Below are 25956 nucleotides of genomic sequence, written 5' to 3'. Positions count from 1 at the left end.
TTCGCATAATTTCTCTGAGCCTTCTTACTTCACATTTGGAGTTTTTTTGGCACCAACATATGAACACCAACATATGAAGTTGTTAACGGGTTAAATAATCACATATGTTCCATCTTCCCTGAAGATTCAATTGATTATTTGAGTTTGGATTCAATTGCCCCGTGCTCCTCTGAAAATGATTCTTTCAATCAATTATATACTCCAGAATTTCTTAATTGCATTGATTGTTCAGGTCATCTTAACCTTAAAAGTAGGTATGCCTGTGATGCATTAGAAATGTCGATCAATGCATGGGCCTCTGTAATGGGACAAGCTTATTATCGAACATCTAGCTAATCGTGTTATTGAAGCTAGAGTTCTTAACGAATCAAATGTTGGTGAAAAAGCTTTGATTCATAGAATAGATATGACTTCATCTGATTCAAAACTACCTTTCAGATTAAAGAGGAAACAGTTTCCAACAATCATATCTTTTGCCATGCGAATTAATAAAAGTCAAGTGCAATCATTGGATCATGTAGAATTATATTTGCCTAGCCCTGTTTTTACCCAAAGACAATTATATGTTGCCTTATCTAAAGTTAAGAACAAACACGGGCTAAAAATCCTTATACATGACTCTAAAGAGCAACCATTGACAACAACAAAAAATGTTGGCTTGTTCTTCTCTTGTAATATATACTGACGTGTCATGTAAATTATTTCATATTGCCTTATTCTTTATCTTACAATTATTAATTTTCCATATCAACTTTTATTTACTTGCATCATATTGTCATGCAGGCTCTTAAAGTAGCTTCTTCGAATGATGCTAATTTGGGAACTCCAACGCAGCCACATATACACATGCATGCTTACGAAAAAAAAAAAAACACGCATACATACATGTGGGAGGGGCTGCAAATGGACAAATCACAAATGGGGTATATGACATTTATCATTTTGAACCTAGTACTCTTAACATTATAGTAATCAATCTATGAACATGTTTCTAATTATATATAACTTGTTTCTTATTTTGAAATTATGATTTATCTTATGTGCTCCTTTGGTTATTTAGGGATTTGTAATTATATATAATTATGATTTATCTTAAGGAAGACATAAGATAAATCATAATTTTAAACAACTAAATACTAGCCAGTGTCGTGCAATAAACACAAATGCCTTTCATTAATCGTTATTATTGATCTTTGTCCTTGATGATTAAAAATTCTTGTGCTTAACCAACGCCTGTTTAATTTAAAACACAAAACTATCGACTCCTCTCACATCCAAAACTTTACCTCCTTTCACCACACCTTCTCATTGTTTAACTCTCTCAATTATTTTTCAATGGTACTTTATGTTCTCTATTCCTTAATAGTGGCTGCAAATATCATTTTCCACAGTCCCTATTGCCGTTCACTTTCAAAGGCAGAAAATGCAAAGCATATTCCTACACGTAATCTCATCATATGATCACATTTTATGAACTTGTACTCAAAGCACGCGCCAGAGTTTTGACAAGAAACATTTGAAAGGCAAAGCGGGATCATCTGTACCATCAAATTGAGGCTGCAGCAAAGTGAACCAAACCATGATATGAAATGTTCAAGTTTCGTAGCAGAAAAATATGACTGTAGATCCACAAAATATACAACCATCTTCCTAGGATCCTAGGAAGACAGATACATTAACCAAAATATGTACCTTAAATCTAAAGTGAACCTTACTTTAAACCAACTATAACACCACGACCAGAACTAATAAGCAGATCATATCATCAGGTGGAGAGGATTAGAATAATTTCACCACTTATGTCAATCTTCTACTTCACATTCACCGAGGATCCACAGAAGAGCAGCATACAAACTGTACCCAATATGGTCTGCTCTTGATTTTCCTCTTTTCCCTCTTGATGTCAGCAGGATATCTTGCCGGGGAGTTCCATTCTTTTCCAGCCTTGTCTCTCGCAGCCTGTGCAGCAGGGGATTCGGGACCAAGAATGGAGTTAACAGTTGTCAATCCAGAGTCATTATCTGTTGCAACTTCACCATTTTTGGAAGACGCTAGATTTCCGTCCAACTTCGGAGACTTAGGCTTGTTGCTATTGGCAGCCTCGCCCAGGAGGCTCTTCAAAGGTGTGCTGCTCTGTTTACTGGTGCTCCAGTTAGTTACCTTGGCTATAATTTCTTCATTCTTCTTTCTCCCTTGAGACTCATTAACAACATGAGTAAGGGTGGGAAACCAGCCAGCCTGCGAAGACATAGGATTTGGTTGTTGTGGGTTCTGTCCTTTCTGACCTTCTGAAGCAGCAGCTTTTGGGCCAACCATGTGTTCATGTTCGACCAGAGTCATGAAAGATGGTGGTTCAAATATATCTGATTTTTCAGATTGCAGTCCCTGAGCTGCAGCTTTAGAACTGTTCAAGTTGGATTTCCCTGTTTCTGCTGATGGTAAAGCTTCACCATCCGTAATAGCTGGCGCATCAGATTGGACAGAGAGAACTGATTGACATATCATGAAAGAGCAAATCAATTGGTACATCCCCCTCCCAAAAAAGTGCAAAAAATTATTTAAGCTTTGTATAGAAAATGCAAGTTGCGAAGGAGAAATAAGATCTCTTTCCCATTTCCCCAAAGATTCTAAAAGAGCAAACTTAGAATAAAGAAACTTCTGATATGCAACCGATTAAACCAAGTAGTAGTGATATTTAGCAGTCAACGTGTGAGATATGACAAATGGAGAGAAAATAAACGGCACACATTAGTTCGAAGTAGACAGAGTTCATAAAGATTGAAACTGTACAAGTGTGCTATGTACTCTATAGATCTACACCATTATAAACAAAAATATAATTTGCAGTAACAGTCAATTAATTATCCTGATATATATATGAATAATAATCAGTGTCATGCAAAATGAAATGATGATAAAGTACTTATACAGGGGACTAATCACTTGTTTCGCCATAGTTCTAACATACATCATCGTTGGGTAAGGACCACCAAATGAGACTTGAAATTCTATACCAAAGATATGACGAACACAACTAAACTATCTATGTGCTGATTAAAATCATTATTATAATATTTGACTTCTCATCAAAACTAAAGTTCATTAAAGTTATGCACTTTCCATCCTTTAACTTAGTATGAAGTTTCACCAAGTCCCTCAAATTTTGTCTGTTCCAAATATATGTATCTCTTAAGCTGAAAATTAAAAAATCAGAGACACGAAAATAGAACTGAGAAAATGTTAATTTAGGTTTAGCCTAATTTATACTGAAAACAGTAACTGGTAACAGCAAACAGCAAGTTAAGGCACTTTCTTTCCCTTTTATCTTCTCACTTAAAATATGTTACGTGATACTATCTAATGTTGAGTTGAGCACACAAAAAGCTACAAAAACTCGAATGACATTAATCTCTAATTTAATAAGCACAACATATAGGAAGATTTCATTGACCATTCAAGCACGTTGTAAATCCACCAACAGTCAACTCTTTATGGTGCAGGAGGCTTTCTATTGTAAAGCAACAAACATATATACCTGAAACAGAACCCCAGTTTCCTTCCAAACTGTCACAGCGACTACCAGAGTCAACTGAAGCATCAATAACAGATGAACCAAATTTAACCAAGTTATTTCCATTTCGATCTGAAGCAGTCACAATACTAGTTCCAGAGTCATCCCCACTAGGTTCAACAGCTGTATTATCTTCAACAGCAGGAACAGATTGAGCAGATTGATCAGTGTCCAAATGAGAATGTGGAGGAAGTTCCTTAGCATGTTTTTCCACAGCCTTCGATGGCTCTGTATCCTGTGCTTGAGGTAAATTAGAATAAGTATTGCTAACTGTATTACATTCTTCTTTTACTTTGCTATTGTTAATGATTTCATCTACTTGTCTGTCTTCCTTAATACCTGGTACTGCATTTACAACTGTGCTGTCAATACCTGTTGGCTTCCTTGCTTGCCCATCCCTTACATCCTCTGAAACAATTTGGGATTCAAATGGGATGCTACCAGAATTGGGTGACAACGTATCTTTTACAGGGGAGGCTCCCATAACCTGAGTATCATATTTATCACATTTCTCTGTTTTGCCTGTTTCACTAGCATCACTACTCTTAAATAAATCACTTGATGTCTCCCCTTCCAATTGCAAGAGATCACTAGGCTGAAAAGTTCCCACCTCAAATCCAATATCACTTTCCTCATCGCCTCCTTTGCATTTGCTGTCTACAACTACATCATCCAAATCATTTCTTTTTTTCTCATGATGACTTGTTCCGTCTCTGCTAAGTATACTAGTTTGACTGGGTAAGAAGTCAATTGATACATTTCTGAGATTCTCCTTAGATGAGGCCAGGATACCATCTTCCAGTAAACTTTTCTCTTGCAAAGTTTTACAGGCATCATCGAGCTTATGTGCTACTGAGAAGCCAACTGCATGGCTTTCATTCTTCTCAGTGTTCACAGTATTCACTGAGCCTCTAATTTCATCTGATCTTTGAATACTTTCAGCTGTCAGTGTGACTGGATAAACTACAGCTTGCTCTTCAGCAAGTGCATCTTCAACCTGAGACTCATCGTGGACCAGCTCCTGCTTAATGATATCATCTGAAACACGCACATCTGGAGAAATAATCTCCCTTTCTTTGCTCAATTGGCTCAACTTGAAATCAGAACGGTTTTCCTCATTAATGGTATCCTTCAAGTCACCTTCTTTAACTTTAAATGCTTCAGTTGAGTGTAGATTGTTGAAAGATTTTCGTGAAACTTCTTCCTCACAATCTTTAAAATCTTCCAAATCATCAGATGAGACCATAACACTACCTTCCAATAAATTTCTGTGCTGTAGATTTTTACCAACATCATCAGATCCCAGTTCTTCAGAAGAGCCAACAGTACAAGTCTTACTAATCTCAGACTTCATAGAATCCTCAGAGGCTCCAACTTCTATTGATCTTTGATCACCATAAAAAATGTGCTTCACAGGAGAAACTTCAGCATGCTCTACAGCAGTCACTTCAACCAAGGGGTCACTGTTAATACACCCCTGCTTAATGCTATTATCTAAAGCATGCATATCAGGAAAGAGAACCTCTTTTTCTTCAGTCAGTTGGTTTGAGTTGTAATCGGAATGGGGCTCCTCAGTCACAGACAAAGTTATCTTTAAGTCATCCTCCTCATGCTTCAATGGTTCAGATAAGTGTAAGCTTAGAGGATTTTGTACTGCCACTCCACCTTCCTGACCCACACAATTTTCAAACTCACTCTGAGAATGAGCTAAATCAGGATTAGACAGTGTAAAGACATTAACATCTCCTTCTCCCTTTTCCTGAAAATCGTTGACTGGATTACTAGAGGCAGCAAACTGTGGCATATGTTTTGATTCCATCTGAACAACAATAGCAAAAGCATTTGTGACAGAAACAGAATCTGCATCAGAAGGAAGAACATTGTCTTGAGACACCACAGAAGATAAATTGGCATTGTATTTTTGGTCAAGTGCAGCAGCTCCTTCAGCCATTTCACCACTTGAGGTTTCCTCATCACCAACCTCTATTTTAGAAGATTTCTCACTTGTTTCATCTACAGCATTACTGAAAGATTTTGCAATCTCAACCATGTCTCTGTCTGATTCAATCCCATCCAGTCCTTTCAAATTAGTCTCTGCAACAGAAGTCAAATTGCTACCTGTCACATGTATACCCATTTCTGGAATTACATCTGACATGGCTTCAGCTTTGCTAAGATGTGAGTTACTTGGAATACCAAAGGAATCATCACTATCTACAACAGTTGATGCCTTAGTCGTCAAATCTGAATCAGAAAATGAAGATGGCTCCACAACAAAGCCTGATGGTTGACCCAGCAACTCTGGTGTTTTTGCTACCTCAACCTCTTCACTTTTCAAAGCTCCAGGACTTTGAACTTGGAAGCCCTCACCCGACTTGACAATTAACTGGCTCACACTTGCAGCTGTGAAAGCAATTATTAGTACAGAGATGCGACATGGAAGAAACAAATCTAACATTAAAAAAATAAAGATAAGAAGAATGTGTAATAGACTCAGGTGGCTTAGTGCAAAACAGAATCTATTACTGAATAGTTAATAAACTCTAAGATGTTAACATGCTGATTGAACATCAAAGTTTTATTTTTTACTGGCACTTCCGCATTGGACAGCTGATCATCTAGATGCGATACGTAAAATGAAGAATCCTCCTATATGAATGTGCTCACTACGACTGAATGATGACAAGAAAAAAAAAATGAAGTCAAGAAACTTCTCTGCAGAGATTCTGCAGTCATTGTTCTTGAATCTTGATAATCATGCATCAAGCAAATTTATTTTCCGCAATTTCAACTCTTTTCAGACACAAATATTACACCCTTTCAAAAGTATTGACTCTTGACACACCAAGCACAGTTTCCAATTAACGATAATTATCATCAATACGCATAAAAAACATGTCAAGAAATACCCACAATTATCGTTGAATTCCTTACCGTAAGAACTTTATAAATAAACTCTTAGAAGTAGTTTTAGTATTCCGTACAATAAAGAATCAGTATACCACGACAGTGATGAATCTTAATTAACATGAAATAGTCCACACCCAACTTAACATTGCTACTTAAAAGCGTGATACTATTAAGACGAAACAGAGAAAGAAAAGTAAGTGCGTAATTCCCTTGCAAATCATAGCTGCATGCTGGAAAAAAATGAGAAATCATGAAAAACCAGATATTAAGTTCTTAATTGAACTAACAAATCAGCTAAATCAGAAATAACTTAAAAAATTTATCTGTTGATGAGAGGGGGAAAAACTGCAGACACGTCGATCGAGTATTCCAATTAATGTTGAAACTTACCATCAAAACATTTATTTTCAGATAGCTCTGAAAGTTTTGGAACCTTTCGGTCCATTTTTTCCACACTAATGGCTGAATCCGAACTTAATCCACCATCTGAAAAGTCTGCAACGGCATCTGAAAAAACCTCATCTTCTGATCTAATTAATTTTTCTCCAATCCCACCAACACCCTTCAAATTTTTACTCATTTCCATGGCGGGTTTTGGACCTGACACATCAAATTCCACACACATCAAAATATTAGTGAACTTGTTTCTCCCAGAGAATACAAAATTCAACAGAAATCGACACAAGATTAATTTATTTGGCGAGAGGGAGTCAAGCTCACTTAAGAACAAAAAATAGTTCAGTCACAGGTATTTCAAAGTAAACATATAAAATATATTGTTAGACTGACTTGGCATCTTGTGATCATCGTCAGAATCATCTGAAGCGTTGGAATGGGGCTGTCCCTCTGAGTCGAACAGTTGATAACCTTCAATGGTTCCACAGATCTTCTTGTGAGCACGCCTGTGTTTGGCACTTGGATGCGGATTTGGAAAGGGCCATCCACATTTGTGGCATACATAGACTCCATGACTCTCGTGCCCTTCAAAATCAACCAAGCACCATCAAAATTTCCAATTCCAGAAACTCATAAAACTGCCCAGACACAAGGTTCTCTTTCAAAAAGAAAGTAAAAGCGAGAGACAAAGACTTTCCCTTTAGAAAAACCAGAAAGACAGAGACTTCTCCGTAAAAGAAAGCAGAAAGAGATATAATATAAAAAGAGAGAAAGAAACTGCAAGATTGAGAAAAACAAGACAGGCTCAGAGACTCGTTAAAATAAATGGAAATAGCTAAAGGCACCTGGAGTGTGAATTCGTCTATGATCTTGGTTATCCATGTACAGGAAGACTAGAGCAACGGATCAGATAAAGGCGACCCAACAGCAGGGGAGAAGTAAGAGAAGGAATGGAGCAGACTGTGATGAAGCAGATGGAAGAGGACTTGTTGGTAGAAGAAGGGACACCAGAGTGGGGAGAGAGACCACACCACCAGGCCAGCGAGAGTAGAAGGGCACACTGATACGGTAAGCTTCAGACAAAAGGAAGGGCCGCCCATGTGGACTCTCTTGTCATTACACACGCCCGAAACAAGCACGATTGACCTACTCCCTCTTCTTCAATGGAGTATCTCCGAGACTTTGCAGTGATATCATGCAGTTACGACTCAGTGATGCGTGGGACACGATAAGCAAGTTGGAGCGGAGCACAGAGGATAGAAAACTTTCCCAAGCACGTGCGTGGTGCCCGTGACAACATTTCCGCCACCGCTGCGGATGTATTGCAATCAAACCCCTTTCCAGCCTTGATCCGTTCTCATCGCAAATGCTAAAACCACGAGACTGTGACATTTCATATGATGACGGCCAATGAATGCCTTAAAGCTGAACTGGGCCGGGAGTGTGAAAATGAAATAGTGTAAATTTGGTTTATAATAGACAGTAACATGTTTTGTATTTAGTAGTGAGCTTCCCAGTTCCAACCAAGATTGTACTCTCTCCGGGAATAGCAAATGTCCCACCCACCATATACACATACTATACATATCCCCTTTTTCATATGACAGCTCAGTCCAAACGCTATAAATACTTCGAACTTGTTTGATTGACAGTGTCTGTTTATTTTTCTATTTCTTAAAAAAAATAAACGCATGATTGTTTTGATAATTTAAATAACCTCCATTCCCACTTTTTTGCCAGGATACTTCTCAGTATATATCAAGCACTGCGTGAGTGATTTAATACTTCTGTTACTTTTCATTTTCGTCTACTTAATTAAACATGCATATCTTGAAATGAATCCAGTATACTCCTTCCTGTTTCTATGACCGCTGGTTTCATCTTAAAAAAAAAAAAAAAGGTTATCAGTGCTTGATATGAGTAGAGATTTTTAATTAGTATTTTTTATTTTACCCATGTCAAAATTATTAAATAGAGAAATTACTTTTAATTTAATGTTTTTATTTGGCCATCTAATGTTGTATTTCTCCCTCTTTTCCTCAAAAACTTTGTTTTACAGGAGATACTCCCTTTATCAAAATATATATATATATATAAGGCACTTTTTCTGATATAGTTTGTTCAAAAAAATAAGGTATTTTGGACCTTTTAGACTTTAGTATGCAATTAATGAGATTTTTATTAAAATACTCTTAATTAAATATGTCTTTAATAAAAAAATTTATCAAAACACCTTATTAAATTGAGGTCAACGTGAAAAAAATGCATAATTTTAAAAATAATTAACTAACATATTGAGGATATGATTCCTTAAAAATAACTTATAATATTAAACAGGTAACATTGGGAGTTTTTATTCTTTTAAATCTAAATAGGAGTAAAATTGGGAGTTTTTAAATTTTAAGACCAATTTAGCGAGTTACCTGTTATAACAAGGATAGGGGGTGCCATGTTATTTGTAACCCAAGAAAAAAATAAAAAAACAGGTAACATTGGCATTTTTCTCATACACAAGCGCCCATACAAACAGGTAACAGGTAACTTTATGAATGTCTGAGAAAATATAAAAAGTGTACGACACATGTTGAAAATAAAATGATTATAAAACAAATACCCAGATACAGTTTTGCTTGGATATAAATTGTATTACATTGCTTGGTGTTTTTGAACAGGTGGAGACTTGATTTTGTCATTTTCTACTCAAAGTTACAAATACATGTTGAATAAATTAAATAATTGCAGGGTCGTCAAAGGAGATGGGGCAATCAAAATCAAGATTAGAGAGTAGAATATAAAAATGTAAATATAATATAAGTATAGTCAGACGGCTGCTATTTAATTGTTAATTGTGTTTGATAATAATACGTGTGGCGAACTGGCGATGAAGTACTTACGTACGTCAACATGGACAACGCTACTGTGTCGGCGACAACACTTGACTAACATATCAAGATGGAGTCCAAAGTCCAGGCATGCCGGACAAGACCGGAAACCAGCAAGCTCGCTCCTTTTTTTTCCCCGTATTGTCAAAACCAAAGTACTCCTCATGTGTGCAGCAAATGTTCATGTATTTGTTTAAATATTTCACTTGTTTATTGCATCAAATTTACAGTAATCGCTGCTTAAAAAAAGCAAAAGAAAGTTATCAGAGTTCAGAAGATGAAGGAAAAAGGGGGGCAGAAATAAATAGGGGGAGGCCACAAGCCAGCACGGTTGTTGACCTGTTGTCGTCCACGTGGAGAGGAAATGGAACACCACCAACAGCATTAATGATAATAATAAATAATAATGGTAAATTAAGTACAATTGAGGTGGGTAGGCTGGCGGTGGGGGAGCGTGACTTTGAAGATAAAACAAGTGAAGGAGTTAAATATGGTTATTAGCTTTAACTTATAAGCTGCATCACAAGTCATTCCATGAATGGAATGATTGGACCATGTTTGTCTCCTTCCACAATAACTGGGCTTCTCACTTTCTACTACCTTTTCCCCCATGCCCCTCACTCCCCTATTATTATCATTGTTTATTGATTTGTTGGTAAAGTTACTCGTCAAGCCTTTTCATTTTCCGTCTGGGTCCCCGCATCTTTTGCTCCTTGCCTCTCTCATTCAATTTCAATTCTTTTATCGTCGGAGAAGCATCATAACGTAATGATAAATATTTGAATTTTTATTGTAAAATATACTTACATTTAATGTTTAACAGTGTCTTAAATAAAATTGCCTCACTGCAGGTGAAAAAGAAAGAAAAAAAAAAAAGATCAATCCATCATTTGCTTTACTCTCAAGGGATATCTGATTGTTACAATATTTTAATTTCAAGAAATATGGAAACATGTGAACTTTTTATGACTTTCTCTTCACTCTCTTACCTTGCCACTAATCCACATTATAAGTCCTGCGCATTACTCAGCGTTTAAAAAACAGGATGCATCATTCATCGCATATGAACAGTATGACTTTTTATAGATTATACTTTTTTATGCTAGATTTTTTTTTTTTTGGGAATTAGCGGTATCCTCCACCTACAAAAAGAAACTAATATGCTAGGATGATAATTTCAGTAGCGTTCAGGTTTTTACTGCTAGTGTTGAGACCATTAATATGATTACTAGACGTGATTCTAATAAACATCCCTCTAAAGACATTATTAACAAGGCTAGATTACTTTTGCATAAGAATTAGAATGTTAGCTTGGATTTCATGTGCAGACAGGCTAACACATGTATCCATTGTTAGCCACACAAACCCTTTCATGGCTGATGGTATTTTATTACCCCTGATCAACCCCAAGTTATTGCATCGATGTAGTGGACGATGAAGGATAAATGACTGAGAGGCTTGCTTAAGCATCCATAGTTAGCCACACAAGCCCTTTCATGGCTGATGGTATTTTATTACCTCTGATCAACCCCACGTTATTACATCAATGTGGTGGACGATGAAGGAGAAATGACTGAGAGGCTTGCTTAATTTATACTTTTTATGTTGTAAAAAATTGATTGTTTCCTCCGATAATTGGGAAAAGAGTTCGCGAGTCGTGATGCTTTGCCGGTCCAGGCCCATTTAACCTTCCTGGGCTTTTTAACATGGCCCACAATTCTTACTTCACGTTGCTTGGGCTGATCGGATAGGCTGGATTTGTTCTCTCTCAACGCAGACGCGGTCTGGGTCCGTTCGTACAAATTCATTTCCGCGCATGCTTCAGGTGACGTTTCCTCATATATCATTATTTTCTTTATCAGTATTAGTGTGAATTTCATTACACCGTCCCACAGGATTCAACAAACGTGTTGAACCGTTGGTGAATTATAAGCAATGTGATTTTTAGAATTTTTTATACGGTAAATAGATTAACGTAGATGTTTTCTCTTGAACCGGCCACAGTAAAAATAATAAATACATCACAAGTGACACTTTCCCCCCTTTATTCATACATCAATATATTAACTATGATAAATATATGTAACGAGTTTTATAAAACACCATGATATTTGTAGATAATGTACGACATGACTTGTTTATTAAACTTATCATATTATGACACTATATTCAGCTGATATATGTTATTTGTGATGTAATATTTTTGTTGGGAACTGCCTGCTGTGATTTAATGATTTCCTTTCTTTAAAAGAAAAGTATAGCTTATTGGGTGTATGGGGGAAAAGGCTTAGGGGAAATCTTTCCATAATTAATACATTTAATCTCTAACTAGATCTTACATAATAATTTAGATTTATGTTTTGGTAATATATAATTTTAGAATTAGAATCTATCAAGTGATGGCAACTTAAATTAAACGAGGAATACTCTTTACTTCTCTCCCAATTATCTCTCCCCACATTGTTCATGCTATTCACTTTAAATATCTTTTGCATTCTCTTAGCTTCATGACATGAAATGAAAATTATGGATGAATTAAATATTAATTAATCAATGAATAGTTCTTCACCTTTTTTTTTTAAAAAAAAAGTTTAAATAAGTTTAAAAAATTTTAGGATTTAGGAGTTTAGATTTTTTTTTCTCTAATTTTGTTCAAGTTGTTTGAATAAACTCAAAGAAATTTGGATCAAGTTCAAGTTCAAATGGATTAGTCCAAATACATAATTTCCTTTTTTATTATCAATAAAATAATATTAAAATAAAATAAAAACTAAAATTATTAATTTTTTAAATAAAAATTAAAATTAAATAAAAAATAAAATAATATCTAATAACTTAAATATTCAGACTAATTTGAAGAAGCCTAAAAATTTGAGAAGTTATAATTAAATTTAATTATATAAATTTTTTTATATGTTAAATTATTTTGAGTTCAATTTAAATAAGCAGAGCCTAAATTTAACCCAATACGAATAAGCCGCCACGCTTGATTACACGGTGAGAAATGCCTTGTTGTGGCCTGATTGTCTCGTGTTGGGGCATTTTTGCTTTCGTCTTCCCAACAACTGACTTTTTTCTTCGCTTCAAGGCACTTCTCAGTGTCTCACACTCCACTCACATTCTTGGCTTCTCTCTCCACCATAATTCCCTCACCTTTCTGAGTTTCTCACACTATGAACTCCGGCAACTCCGATAGACCCAAAGTTTTTTCACTATCAGAGCAACCCCAGCTCCTCCTGCGCAATGTTTTCGCCGACCTTCAATGGCGCTGTTCTTCTCTGGCCCACAACCTTACCCAGCTCCCGTTTCTCGACCTCCGAAACACCCTCTCCAACCTTCAATTTCATGCAAAGCATGCCTTAGATGCCGGGATGACCAACTTTTGTCTCACTTGTTCTCCCGGCAGAAGCCCCGCTTGGGCGTCTCTGGCCCAAAACAAAACTGAGTTTCGCCGCCCTGTGAGGGCATTGTCGACCGAAGCCATCGAAGAACGTTTGGCGGGCGTGCCTGTCTATGCACTCAGCAATGCTGCCGAGGAATTCGTGTTGGTTTCGGGCACTTCGACCGGCAAGAATCTTGGGTTGTTTTGCTTTAAGAAAGAGGATGCTGAGGCTCTTCTTGAGCAAGTTAGAAGTATTGACCCGGAAATGCGAAGCGGGTCCAAAGTGGTGCCTGTTGCTTTAAATAAGGTTGACGCTTGCTGCTATTTTTGACGTTGTGATGACTTTTTTTTTTTTTGAAAAAAAAAGTGGACTCTATATGTCACTCTTGAGTCTTGTGCAGGTCTTTCAGCTCAAGGTGGATGGAGTAGCCTTCAGATTGATTCCAGAGTCTTCTCAAGTAAAGAACGCTCTGAGAGTGAGTGGTTCATAGCTTTGTCATGTTTTCTTTCCAGTACATTGTTATGTGTAGGATTCGACTTTGCTCTAGAAAAGATAAAGGCAACAATAGAAAAACACTGCTCAATCTTATTATTCGGAAGGACTGTACAATCTGTCTTTTATAGGCAGAAATGGGTAAAGAGAAATAAATGCACCTCACCTACCCTTGCAATATTCTAGAGCCAATATTTAAATAATAAATAAAGATTAAACAAATGTAATAATAACATTAACTCCCTCCTTTACTTTTGACCTCTTGCAATATTCTAGAGCCAATATTTAAATAATAAATAAAGATTAAACAAATGCAATAATAACATTAACTCCCTCCTTTACTTTTGACCTCCCTCTTCTTCTTCATTACAGAAATAGTAAGTTCTTGGAGTTTCTTCTTGGATGGGGTGATTGTAACTCCAAGTTTGTCTTGTAGGCTCCAGAATTTTGAGTGATGTAGAGGTTTGGTAAGAAAATCAGCAATTTGCAAGTCAGATGATGCATATTGAACTGAAATGATCTTCGAGAGAACTTGATCTCTTGCAAAATGAGCATCTATTTTGATGTGCTTTGTTCTAGCATGATGAACCAGATTTGAGGCCAAAGCTGCTGCACTTGTGTTGTCACGCCATATCATGGGAACACGCTTGATTTTGAACTTCATCTCATCTAATCCAGCATACTTCAGTAGATATATCAGCTAATGGCCTGTATTCAGATTCAATATTGAATCTAGCTACCACTTTCTGTATCTTAGATGACCAAGTGACAAGAGAATCCCCTAGAAAAACATAATAGCCTCCAACTTAGCGTCTATCATCTAGGCAAGAGGCCCAATTTGCATCTGAATAAGCAATCACATCTAAGACACTTGAAGGTTTAATGTGAATGCCATAGTTCATAATTCCTTTTAGATATCTCAATACTCTCTTTACTGCCTTCCAATGTTCTGATGTGGGGTTTGACAGAAACTAACTCAATTTACCAACACTAAAACTAATGTCTGGATGTGTGTTTCACAGATATTGCAATGCACCTACCACATTTCGATATTTATAGGAGTCTGAGAGTGGTTCACTAGAATGCACAGATAATGATTTGTGAGCGGCCATAGGGGTTTGACAAGGTGAGGCAAAACTCATTTCAAACCTTGATAGCAAATTAGAAATATATTTCCCTTGGCTGAGATACAATCCTGTCTTATCTCTATGAACTTCTTTTCCCAAGAGATAATGTACAGGACCCAAATCTTTCAAAAAAAATGCTGTGCAATTTTTTGGTGAAAAGCTTTAAACTTTGAGGGTTACTCCCAATCACAAGGATATCATCCACATAGATTAGAATCAACATGATTTGAGTTTTATCAGTATATATAAATAAAGAGGTGTCACTCTTTGAGTTTGTAAAACCCCATTTTAACAGAGCATCTCTGAGCTTGTCAAAAAGCTCATGGAGCTTGTTTTAATCCACACAAAGCCTTGGAGAGTTTGCAAACATAGTGAGGTCTCAAAGGATCCAAAAAACCTTTTGGTTGTTCCATGCATACAGGTTCAGACAAAGCTCCATTAAGAAAGGCATTGTTTATGTCAAGTGGATTTATATCCCAGTTAAAATAAACAGCCAGAGAAAGAACAATCCTGATGGTAGAAAATTTGACAATTGGCCTGAAAGTTTCATAGAAGTCAATACCTACTGTTTGTTGGAAACCTTTAGCCACCAATCTAGCCTTTCTTTTGCAAGATATTGATTTGCATGATACTTGGGTTTGAAAATCCATTTGTTTCAACCACATTCTGATGTTATCTCCAAGGCACTAGTGTCCAGGTTGCATTTCGTTTGAGGGCTTCAAATTCTTCAACCATTGCCTGTTTCCAAAGAGGAGAGTTGAGAGCGGCTGTTACAGATGTTGGCTCAGTTTCTGTCGAAACAGTGCCATTTGCAAGTCCAACATAAGGGACTTTAGGCTTGGAAATGCCTGATCTGCTTTTGGTTTGCATAGAACGAACATTTTGAGCTGTCACAACGGGTTGAACAGGAGCTAAAATGCCATTAGATAAGTCTGTTTCAGCATTGGTAGCCTCAAAATGAGGTGATTCAGAAGGTATATCCATGTACTCAGATTCAGATTGAGATGTTGGGGTGGCTGGATCTGACTTTATAACAGAAAAAGGATGAGGTTCAGATGATGTGACATTTGTTTGGGAGATTGTACCTGATTTATGGTAGGAAAACCCTGAGTCTGATTAGAACACTCTCTTGTAGACTGAATAGTAGGAGAAACTGTAGAAAATGCCTCAACTTGTGTAGGAAAAGGACTTGATGAAGTCAATGCTTCATTTTTCTGAGGTTGTTTCAGATTGATAAAACCAGCAGAAAAAGGGAACTCTGCCTCATTAAAGATCACATATCTTGAAATATAAACTCTTCTAGTAGAGCTAAGGCATTTATAACCATTATGTGACCCATGATATCCCAAGAAGACACATTTGACATTATGAAATTGAAATTTATTCTGGTTGTAAGGCTTCAAGCAAGGAAAACTAGCACAACTGAAAGTTTTAAAACCTGTATAATTAGGTTTCTTCTCATACAACATCTAATAAGGAGAAAAATCATCTAGCACAGCAGTGGGAAGTCTATTTATCAGAAAAACAGCAGTTGAAAATGCTTCCCACCAATAAAACCGAGGCATGGTTGGGCTAGCAAAGTTGTCTCAACAATATGTCTGTGTTCTCTTTCTATTCTACCATTTTGGGGAGATGTGTGAGAACAAGGATGTCTAAAAATAATTCCATTAGAATCAAGCAAAGGCTTAAAAGATCTGATCTCTCCTCCCCAATCACTTTGAAGAATTTTTATCTTTTTGTCAAATTGGTTTTCTACCATTTTCTTAAAATGAGTAAAAGCATAAAGAGCTTTATCTTTTGTTTTTAAGGGATATACCCAAGTATATCTGAAGTCATCCAAGAAACTAATATAATACCTGTGCCTCCCAGTAGAAACAATTGGAGATGGTCCGCAAAGATTAGTGTGAACAAGCTCAAGAGGTTTTGAGGCATGAGATTGTGATACTAGGAAAGGTAACTTGTGAGATTTGCCCAATTGATGAGAGTCATAGAAATGAAGATTCTCATTAGATTGAAAAGAAATATTACAATCTTTAAGCACTCTATGCAACACTTTATTGCTTGGGTGGCCAAGTTTCCTATGCTAGGACTCCAAAACAGAAACAAAAGCTCTAGAAAGACATTTTTGATCTAAGTCAGACTGGCTTTTAGCAAAAATAAAATTCGTAGCATTAAAACAACTTGCAGGTAACACTTCATTGTCTATCTTGTAAAGCCCTTACGTTGGTCTTCCATGCAGCAACACTTCATGCGTTCCCTTGTGCTTCACAAAACACTTCTGTGAGTGAATTTCAACAAAGATATTCTTATTATTAGTTATGAGTTTGTAGGGTCTAATTAGCTTCTTAGTTATTTTGGGGACCATTAAAACATCATTAATAGCCCTATTTTTAGCATTGGAGTCACATAACAGCATAGAATTCCCAGTCTTAGTCACATGTAAAGGCTTTCCATCACCAATGATGAGAGAGTCAATACTTGAGACATTACCATTCCCAGTTGTTAACATTTTCAGCATTGTCTATCACATGATGAGTGGCACCACTATCTAAATACCATTCTGGATTAGTCAGTCTTGGGAGTAGCAACATAAGTAGAAGTAGAGAAATTTTCTTGCTGAGACTGTGAAGGTCCCATATAGTTCCTATTGTAGCAATGGTAACATTGCTTCGTGTCATGACCAAACTTATGACACAACTGACATTCCTTGTCTAAGTGGCCATGACTGGTATAATTTCTACCTCCTCGTCCCCTACCTCTTGAGCCATGATCTCTCCTTCCATGCCAATTGTTGTTGCTGAAACCTTGTTGACGAGTGGAGCGAATAGAGAGATTGGCAAAAGGCAGAGGTAATGTTTTGTTGTGTATTAGAATGAATTTGCTCTAAGTGAGCCTCATAGGTTAGTAACTTCAATTGAAGAACAACCCAAGATATGTCCTCCTTTTCTGTAAGATAAACAAAAATGGGAGTGTATTTAGTGTCCAAACCAGCAAGAATTTGAGTTACTAGATCACTTTGAGAGATTGAGCGGCCGGCAAGTGTCAGATTGTCATAGATGTTTTTCATCTTGGTCAAATACTCCTCCCTCTTGAGTAGTCCTTTTAGTGTGCATTGGAATTCACCTTTTAGGATGGTGATTCAGGATTTGCTACTAATTCCAACAAGATCCTTGATGCCTATAGTTCAATGGAAGTCTTGCAATGAGCAATTTAGGATGCAATCTCAATAGTCATCGTACTATAGAGCCATCCAAGGATCAGTTGATTAGTATCTTGCCATTCCTCATATTCAGGATTTGGAATGACCTCCAAAATGAACATAAGGAGAGAAAGGAGCAAAGAGTGGTCCATTCAGGTTGAGGGGAAGCACGGTTTTTGTGGAGGAAGGAATAGAGGTTTGGGAAAAAGACGGAGAGGGAGCAAAAGTTGTGGATGCCGCAAGCAACTGAGGAGGAACGTTAGGATGTGAAGGGGTGAAGGTAAAAAGGGCAAACAAATAAGGGAATGGAGTACAAGGGAAGTGACTAGGGTTAATTAAAACAGGAGTGAAAATAGATACAGATTCACACGGTGTTGAGATGGACGAAAACGGAACAGCGTTGTTGAAGGTTAAAGAGGAGGTTATGGCAGTAGAGGGATTAGATCTTTCGAGATTGGAAGTCATGGTTGAAGGCTTTGGTTCTGGTACCAAGAAAAGATAAAGGCAACAATAGACAAATACTGCTCAATCTTAGTTTAGGAAGGATTGTACAATCTGTCTTTTATAGGCAGAAATGGGTAAAGAAAAATAAATGCACCTCACCTATCGTTGCAGTATTCTAGAGCCAATATTTAAATAATAAGTAAAGAATAAACAAATATAATAATAATATTAACTGCTCTAACTTGACTTGATTGTATGTTATTGTGAGAACTGAGATAACAATGATTCATGTTTCATTTTTGTATCAGTTGTAAAAAAATGATTTAACATGTATTTGTTTATCATCTTATCATGCTTTACTATTATTTCTCATCATCACCATTGTTGCTGCTGCTGCTATTCTTATTACCATTATATGTTCGGCGATAGATAAAATTGAATTTACTAAAATTTATGCTTAAATGATTCTCAAGGTGCATTCTGCAGTTTTCATAAGGTTAATTATTTTTCAAGCATTCAGATTAGATTCTATATAAAACATGCATTTTGATACTTGTGGTGCTCTGGTGATTGGAAATTAAAATCAAGCCATAAATTATCTGCTTGAAATTGAAAATCTAACAGTCAAAAGTTTACTTTCCTGTGGTGCCTCTAAATAAATCTGCCTGTGATCCTTCTGGTACTTGAAAAAAACATCTAGAATATACCAAATCAAAGGACACCATTTATAGTGATGAATATGTCTGCTGAAGAATGCTTGTGTGGAAATCAGTTGATAGTTTTGCAGTCAAAATTACATATGTCATAGACATGAGCTTGGGTACTTATGCATACTCCATTGCAAATTGTCTTCTGTTGCTTCTTTCCTTCTTGTTCTCTAAACGCCATTGCAAATTTTTAACTTATTTGTGTTTAATTTTTGGAATGGTCTTGGTCCAAAAAGAAAATCTTGGAATGGAGTCAAATCATCAGATGATGTACAGTGTTCGGCCATGTCTATGCAATGCTTTCTATTCCCATCTGTGTGAATTAGTGGGAGCAAACTAAGTAAAAACTTTAGGTTTTCACCAATTCTGGCAACTTGGGGGGGGGGGGGTACCACTCACAAAGCCCTGAGAAGTCCTTTTAAAAAGCACATTTTCTAAAAGCTTGTTCGGGTAGAAGAAAGATTGTTTTGAAAGTCCATTCACAAACCCTAAAAGCTCTGGAAAAGTCAGTTTGGCAAGTGCAAACAAGAGTTACTTTTTATTATTTTGAAGGTCAGTTTGGCAAATTTACTTTTAACTTTTGAAAATCAAACACACACTAGTTGTTGACTGGACAGGTTGGCAGGTCATATCTTTCTTAGTTAAACTGGTCAGTGTGGTCCATTTTTCACAACATTGATCTTGCTTGCTGAAAATGTGATGGTTGTAAACCGGTAAAGTTAGCTGGATAACCCAATACTTGAGCTATACAGTGATGGTTATGACTGCGTTGTGATTTACAGGAGAGGGAGAAGTCTGGCTTTTCGTCCAACAGCTTTTCTGGAGTTCCAGTTTTCCAGGTTTTGTTTTTAATCTGGATATGTTATTTGCGTCTTACTTTCTATGCCGCAATCTATTGGCAGGATTCATGAATGTTTTGAAATAGGCTTTCTGTCTTGGATCAAAACGCTTTGCAGCATGTTAACGTTATATAATTGAGTAAAGGACATATATAGTTTTGAGGACGTAAATAGTTGAAGGTATAAAGAAAGGATTGGATAATAGAGAGAGAAGAGTCCATCCTTGAAGTTCAGGTTCTTGTTGTATCAATAACAGTCTGAATTCTGGATAATTCTTTTATAGCATAGCTTCTGTTCTTACCCCTTAAATGGCAGAAATTGAGGATGACGTGCATAATTGAGTGAATGATTATGGTATGTGTAAAGACATATATGCATACAAGAAGTACAACAATTATTAGGTGAACCTTTAAAATCTATGATGTGTATCTGTTGATAAACAGCAGGGAATGGTGTGCAAAATTGGATGAAAAATTAATGACATGGATGGGGGCATTCACGCATATAAATATGTTGATGGAACATATTTGCATGGATGATGATCATTAAAAGGAAAAATTGTCGAATCTATGTCTCTTGGAAGCTAGGTTGCTTATCTATTGATAGAGATAGGCTGGGAAGGTTGTGCAAAATTGGGTGGATGATTAAGGACATGCATATAGACGTGTGCATACAAGAAGGATGGCAATCCTTAAATTGGTTTGGTGTACCTTTGATGTACTAGCTTGTTACAAGGAAATCCCATAAGCTTTAGAATTATCTATATGTTTCAACAGTCTACGATTGTGGTAAGTCATACACCAATGAACGCATAATTCGAAATCACTGTACTAATAAATGTATTTTTGCCTGTACTTTAAGTGGTATGTCTGAGTCTATGTACTAGAAGGGGGAAAATCTGGGAATATGTGCCTCTTTCCCTTGCCTTCACGCTCAAGTTAAAGGAGAAATTTAGTGATATTGAAATCTGCAGTATTTAAAAGAAACACTTTGGTCTATTAGTATTGACATTTGCAAGAAAGTAATCATTCCTTTGTCAACTTATATATGAGACATTCTATTTACTTGTACGTACAACACTTTTGGTTTTAATGCTATGCCAATCTAGTAGCTTGGTTGTGGAATAAGTAGTAACTGCTCCATTCTGAATTGACGACCTTTCCAGAATATACTGATTGTACGTGGAATGAGATTGAATGAGGTGCACAAAAAAATTTTCAGATGTGAAAGTTGAAACTCTTGCAAATATTACCTTTTTTCAGGAAAGATAACAACTGAAGAAGCTGAGTTTCAATGTGATTGCAGTTATGCGATGTGTTATTTAAAAGTTGTACATTTTGACCTTGGAGTGCATTCTCAAACCTTCAATAAGTGTGTTGATTTGGGTTTCTTACTAATCTTTGAGTACACTAGTTAGGTTTCAAAGTCTCTAGTCTCATTCCTTGCCTCTATGGCTCTATTCTTATTCTCCTTCTTATTTTATTTTTTTCCTTTTTTAAGGAAGGGTGTTGTGAATGAAGTTGGGGTGCCTTTGGACTCCAGTTATTATTGATCATGCTGTTTGTTGAATTTCAAGTTTTTTTTTTTCTCAATTGGCTGCCATAATAAAGGATAGATAGCTCATATTCTGGAATTTGAGTGCTTCTTAATGTGTTATAATTTTGATAGTCATGAAAATTGCTATTCATCCTATAATCTGCTGTATTCTACATTTAAGAACATATTATGCTCTCAGTAGTTCCAATTTGCCAGTGCGTTCATGCAGCATATGAGTTTATTAAACAAATTTGACAGCGTTGGAAACTGAAGGGTAGCTTTAAATTATGAAGGTTTCCAATCTCAGTTGGACTGGTTTTGCTTGTTGGTTCATGTGCTTAATTTGCTTATTTATTTGAGAATCTTATCGTCTTTTTTTTTTGGAGTTTATTCCTGAATTAAATCTTATTTAGTTAAGGAAGCGTAGTTATCAAAGTAAATAGGGTTGAGAACTGCGTTTACATTATTTGAGTTGATGAGATTTGTAAGTGTAAGTCAGGAATATGGGTCGGATTATGTGGGTTGGCTCAAATAACCGGTCACAAAGATCGGGTCGGGTTGGAAAATTGACTCAAATGAAAATGAGTTTTTTCTAACTCAAACCATATAACCTGTGAACTATATAGGTTAACCCTGATGGGTTAGGGTTGGCTCGTTTAACCCATATTATTTAAAAAGAAAAAAGAAAAAAGGAGAAAATTTTGTGGATGTAAACCATATTAGTCATGACTTACTTAGCTGTATCAATTTATATATTTTGTACAAATATTATAAATTAATATTTTGGTATATTTAGAATAAATCATGAAAAAAATATCAAATTGGAACTTATTATTTAGGTGCATTTTTAAAAAAAATAAATAAAGGGATTAGCGGGTTTGCCCATTTAACTTGCCAACCCTTAAGGCTTGGGTTGAGTTGGGATTTCTTCAACCTTCCAACCCATATAAAAACGGGTTGAACCTAACCCAACTCATATTTCTCTAAACTCATATGAGCCAACCCATATGGGCCGGGTTGGCTCATATTCTCACCTCTACTTGTGAGCCAAGCTTTCTTACTTTCCCCTGTCATCTCCCTAGCTATTATTTCTTGCTGCCGTTTCCAATATATGCATGAGCGTGACATCCTGGAATTCCTTATGTTATTGCTTGCTGACAGCCTAATAATAAAGTCTCTCAAAGTATGCAAGCATAAAATTCTTCAAATGTTTTGTCCATAAAACCCTAAATCTAGGCCATCTGAAATTCTGTTTATTTACTGCCTCTATCTGATTCCCCTAAATCATGATCCATGTCTTCTGCAATTATGGTTACGACTCTTTTAGAAGCTGTAAACACATCTTCAATCCAGGATAGACAGATTCCCTGTTTCTGTCTTGCATCTATTCTCTTTATGAGGTGTGAACAGTGAATTTAAAAAGAAGCTAAGTCTACTCTCATTGTCCTTGTGGAAACTTAAAATCCCTGAAATAGCACTAGTGACATGAGAGCGACCACACATGCATTTACAGTAAGCGATACTTGCTGAGTATGGTGGCTTGGATGTACCCTTGTTTAGTGTTTGAGGGTGCAGGAATTTCTGAATCTGGTGTTCTGAATTGTATCCTTGGTTGGTTTTTCAGTCCAGAAGTCTGATATTAAAGAGTGAAAAGAAGAGATATCGTCCATTTTTCTTTAGAAAGGTGTGGTTGAAGTACCTGTCTTGAATTACCTTCTGTAAGGCAGTAGTATTCCAACTGAAAATTATGTAGTTCTCATCTTCTGGAATTTTGCAGGAGGATTTGGAAAATTCGCTTCAAAGGGCTTCCAATCAGCAGAATCAATTAAATCCTATCTTCAGACCAGGAGAAATCCAGGTACAGGCTACATTAACAGTGGTAAATAGACACAATGCTCATTAAGAGTTCCCATTGAAACCAAGAAAAAATAGGCCAGTCTACCATCTAGACCAGGATAAATTAAGTTTTCTTAAAGACCTGCTCGTGGAGAAAGGCCTTACAAGGACGAAACAGTCCCCTAAATGGCTGCCTTGCTGATCTAGTAGATTAATCTGTGATTTATATTTTCCAGGTTGCTGTACTCGAGGAAGTAATAAAGGGAATGAAGGTGAGCTTGAATTCCACTTAAGAAGATAATATAAAAGAAAAGATCATCATAGTCTGAATTGTTATTCTCTATTCTAAATTGGCAATAACAATTAAATGACTTTGCAGGAAAGTTCTACATGGGAGGATGTTGTTTTTATACCTCCTGGATTCGATGTCTCTACTGAATCCAGCGAACGATGAGGCATGATCTGGGAATGAAATTGATTATTCTTATTTTTCGCATTCTCTTACTTCTGGTATAGCCTCAAATACACCAAAGGATTGCTTAGAGTAGGATTTGTCCATATAACTTGTTCTTACTTCGAAGTTGCAACTCTTAAATAATGCAAGTAATGAGATATGTTATTGCATTATATGAGAGATAGATTGGATTTTTTGTTCTCAATTGGATCAGAACTGAGTCCTTATTTTTCTTCGGATTCATGCGAAAACTCTCATATTGTGCAAATGTACACCCACTGAAAGTGAGATGTGATGATTGACTGATTAAATCTGAGAACATGGATGGTGGATGCACTATTGTTTTCATTTTTGTTTTTTTTTTTTCCTTGGACATAGGGTTCATGTGAGATGCTATGCCAGTATGATTTGGATGTTATGACGCGTAAGAATTAAGATGTGACAATTTTGGGTATTTCATTGTCAACAAATCCTAGAAATATCACACGGCATCCTTTTTTTTTTTTTTTTTAAGTTTCAGGCGAATAAAAGGAATAGTTTTGAAGGTGGTTTTTCCCGGTTCAATAAAGACATGAAAGGGTCTGTGAATTGGAAGTGAAAAGATGTGTGAATAATGGTAAGTTACTGGGCTTTCTATTGAAAACGGTCCTGCTCTTGAAAGTGTTAATAGCGTGGATGGGAGGGCAAAGGAGAGCAAGTCACGGAAGCATTGATATGGAAATTTGGAGTTTAGCTTGGACAGCTTTTTAAAAATTGATACATGGCAGATGCCCCTACATGCCCATTCTTTGGAAGGAAGTAGTCTTGTGATGAGCGATTGAGCGTGAAATTGAACTCAGAATGTGGTGCTCACTATAAAGATTATTAGTCATATTAGTAACTGTTAATACTACGGATTGGGTTCATACGATTCAAATGTTCTATGAATGAAATATTTATTTATATGTAATTTATAAATATTTTTATAATTACTTTTTTAGATGTGAGGCTTGTCTCTGATATGTTTTTAATTTGTTAAGGTGAAAAGGGGGATGTCATGTAGTATAATCCCCCCATTCAATATTATATGATTTTTTTAAAAGTATTGTGTTAAAAAATATAAGATTTTTTTGGATCTTTTAATATATAATTAATAAATTAATTTCAAAAATATCGTTAATTATGGGTATAATTATTTTAATTTTTTAATTGAGGCATTTTATCAAATAAAAATAAACAATGAAAGAGTATAATTTTAAAGATATAAAGTGTAATTGTTTAAATATATTAGCAGTCATAAAAGGCAATGATTACTGATTGGCGGGCCATTCAACCTGCCCTCATGCCATTTTTATTTTAATAAATATATATTATTTAGGCATTCATCAATCACCTTCATCAAGCACCGCCTCTTTAATTATGGTTTCGGCGCCTTCTACGCTTTTTTCCTTTCCGTTATATTTATAATTTTCTCTTCCTCCCTCCATTTACTCGGCCCCCCTTTGAAGAAGTTTCCTTGGATTTGTCATCTTCCATTTATTATTTAAACCCATTATTATTATTCCCTCGTGTTTGTAATTAACTATTTTTTTTCATGATTTTTATTATTATTCCATGGTTTTTTTATTGATACTGATTGAAACCTGTCTTCAATTTATTTGCTTATTTATCAATCTTTTGATTTATGTACTCATCGAATATACATGAACATCTTTGTTCCAAGTTTCAACTATTATGTGTTGAATTGAGTCAAAAAAAAAAAAGAAAAGAAAATGTTATATGTTCAATGCACTCTCAACAACTCAGCAATAAATAAATTAATGTAGACCCACCACCTCTTCTCCTCTTCCTTGTGATCTCTTAATTGCTTTCCTTTATTCGGTTTCATGGCCTTTCACTTTTTTCAAATTCTAAAATATCTTCTCTTCAATGAATACCATTAAAAAAATAAATAATAAATTGACTTTTAAATTATAGGTTCAAGAATGTTATAAATTTTAAAATAAATTATTTCTTTTTAATTTTTAAAAATGATGCAATATGCCTCTATCATTAATAAAATTTAATTTTAACCATTAGTTACAAAAAAAAACAAAAAAGATCTCAAACATTACAAAAAAAAATCACAGAAAAGGATAAAAAATCACAGATAGAGACCTAAAAAAATTACATAAAAGGACAAGAAAATTTAGGTTGGATCT

The 25956-nt window shown here is 35.9% G+C and overlaps 2 protein-coding genes across 3 annotated transcripts; one reads left to right on the top strand and one right to left on the bottom strand.

The window, feature by feature from the left end:
- Nucleotides 1-1515: 1515 nt before the first annotated feature.
- Nucleotides 1516-8040, bottom strand: LOC129308784 (uncharacterized). Its single transcript, XM_054950147.1, has 5 exons — nucleotides 7723-8040; nucleotides 7271-7462; nucleotides 6872-7081; nucleotides 3536-5974; nucleotides 1516-2489 (listed from the first exon to the last, which is right to left on the bottom strand). The coding sequence occupies exons 1-5, from the start codon at nucleotides 7757-7759 to the stop codon at nucleotides 1822-1824; spliced, it is 3546 nt and encodes a 1181-aa protein (XP_054806122.1). The 5' UTR covers nucleotides 7760-8040; the 3' UTR covers nucleotides 1516-1821.
- Nucleotides 8041-12749: 4709 nt separating this feature from the next.
- Nucleotides 12750-24124, top strand: LOC129309162 (protein TIC 22-like, chloroplastic). 2 transcript variants are annotated; one of them, XM_054950564.1, is made up of 7 exons: nucleotides 12751-13448; nucleotides 13543-13617; nucleotides 19894-19950; nucleotides 23111-23170; nucleotides 23264-23344; nucleotides 23559-23594; nucleotides 23702-24124. In XM_054950564.1, the coding sequence occupies exons 1-7, from the start codon at nucleotides 12933-12935 to the stop codon at nucleotides 23774-23776; spliced, it is 900 nt and encodes a 299-aa protein (XP_054806539.1). In that variant the 5' UTR covers nucleotides 12751-12932; the 3' UTR covers nucleotides 23777-24124. The 2 variants fall into 2 exon arrangements, with proteins under 2 accessions (XP_054806540.1, XP_054806539.1); XM_054950565.1 differs by lacking the exon at nucleotides 23111-23170 and having other exon boundaries at nucleotides 12750-13448.
- Nucleotides 24125-25956: the final 1832 nt, after the last annotated feature.

This window comes from Prosopis cineraria, unplaced genomic scaffold, assembly GCF_029017545.1.
Source record: "Prosopis cineraria cultivar Desert tree isolate PC_DT_omini unplaced genomic scaffold, ASM2901754v1 PC4, whole genome shotgun sequence".
Lineage (NCBI taxonomy): Eukaryota > Viridiplantae > Streptophyta > Magnoliopsida > Fabales > Fabaceae > Prosopis > Prosopis cineraria.
Note: the sequence above shows the minus strand (reverse complement) of the source record. Positions and strands in the feature narration are given on the sequence as shown.

Coding starts and splice junctions, on each gene's coding strand:
- LOC129308784 (XM_054950147.1), bottom strand. CDS start 7,759: ATGGATAACCAAGATCATAGACGAATTCACACTCCAG. Junction 7,082..7,270: donor CGATGATCACAAGATGCCAA/GTCAGTCTAACA, acceptor TTGATGTGTCAG/GTCCAAAACCCGCCATGGAA. Junction 2,490..3,535: donor AAACTGGGGTTCTGTTTCAG/GTATATATGTTT, acceptor TATGTCAATCAG/TTCTCTCTGTCCAATCTGAT.
- LOC129309162 (XM_054950564.1), top strand. CDS start 12,933: ATGAACTCCGGCAACTCCGATAGACCCAAAGTTTTTTCACTATCAGAG. Junction 13,618..19,893: donor AAGTAAAGAACGCTCTGAGA/GTGAGTGGTTCA, acceptor TGTGATTTACAG/GAGAGGGAGAAGTCTGGCTT. Junction 19,951..23,110: donor CTGGAGTTCCAGTTTTCCAG/GTTTTGTTTTTA, acceptor TTGGTTTTTCAG/TCCAGAAGTCTGATATTAAA.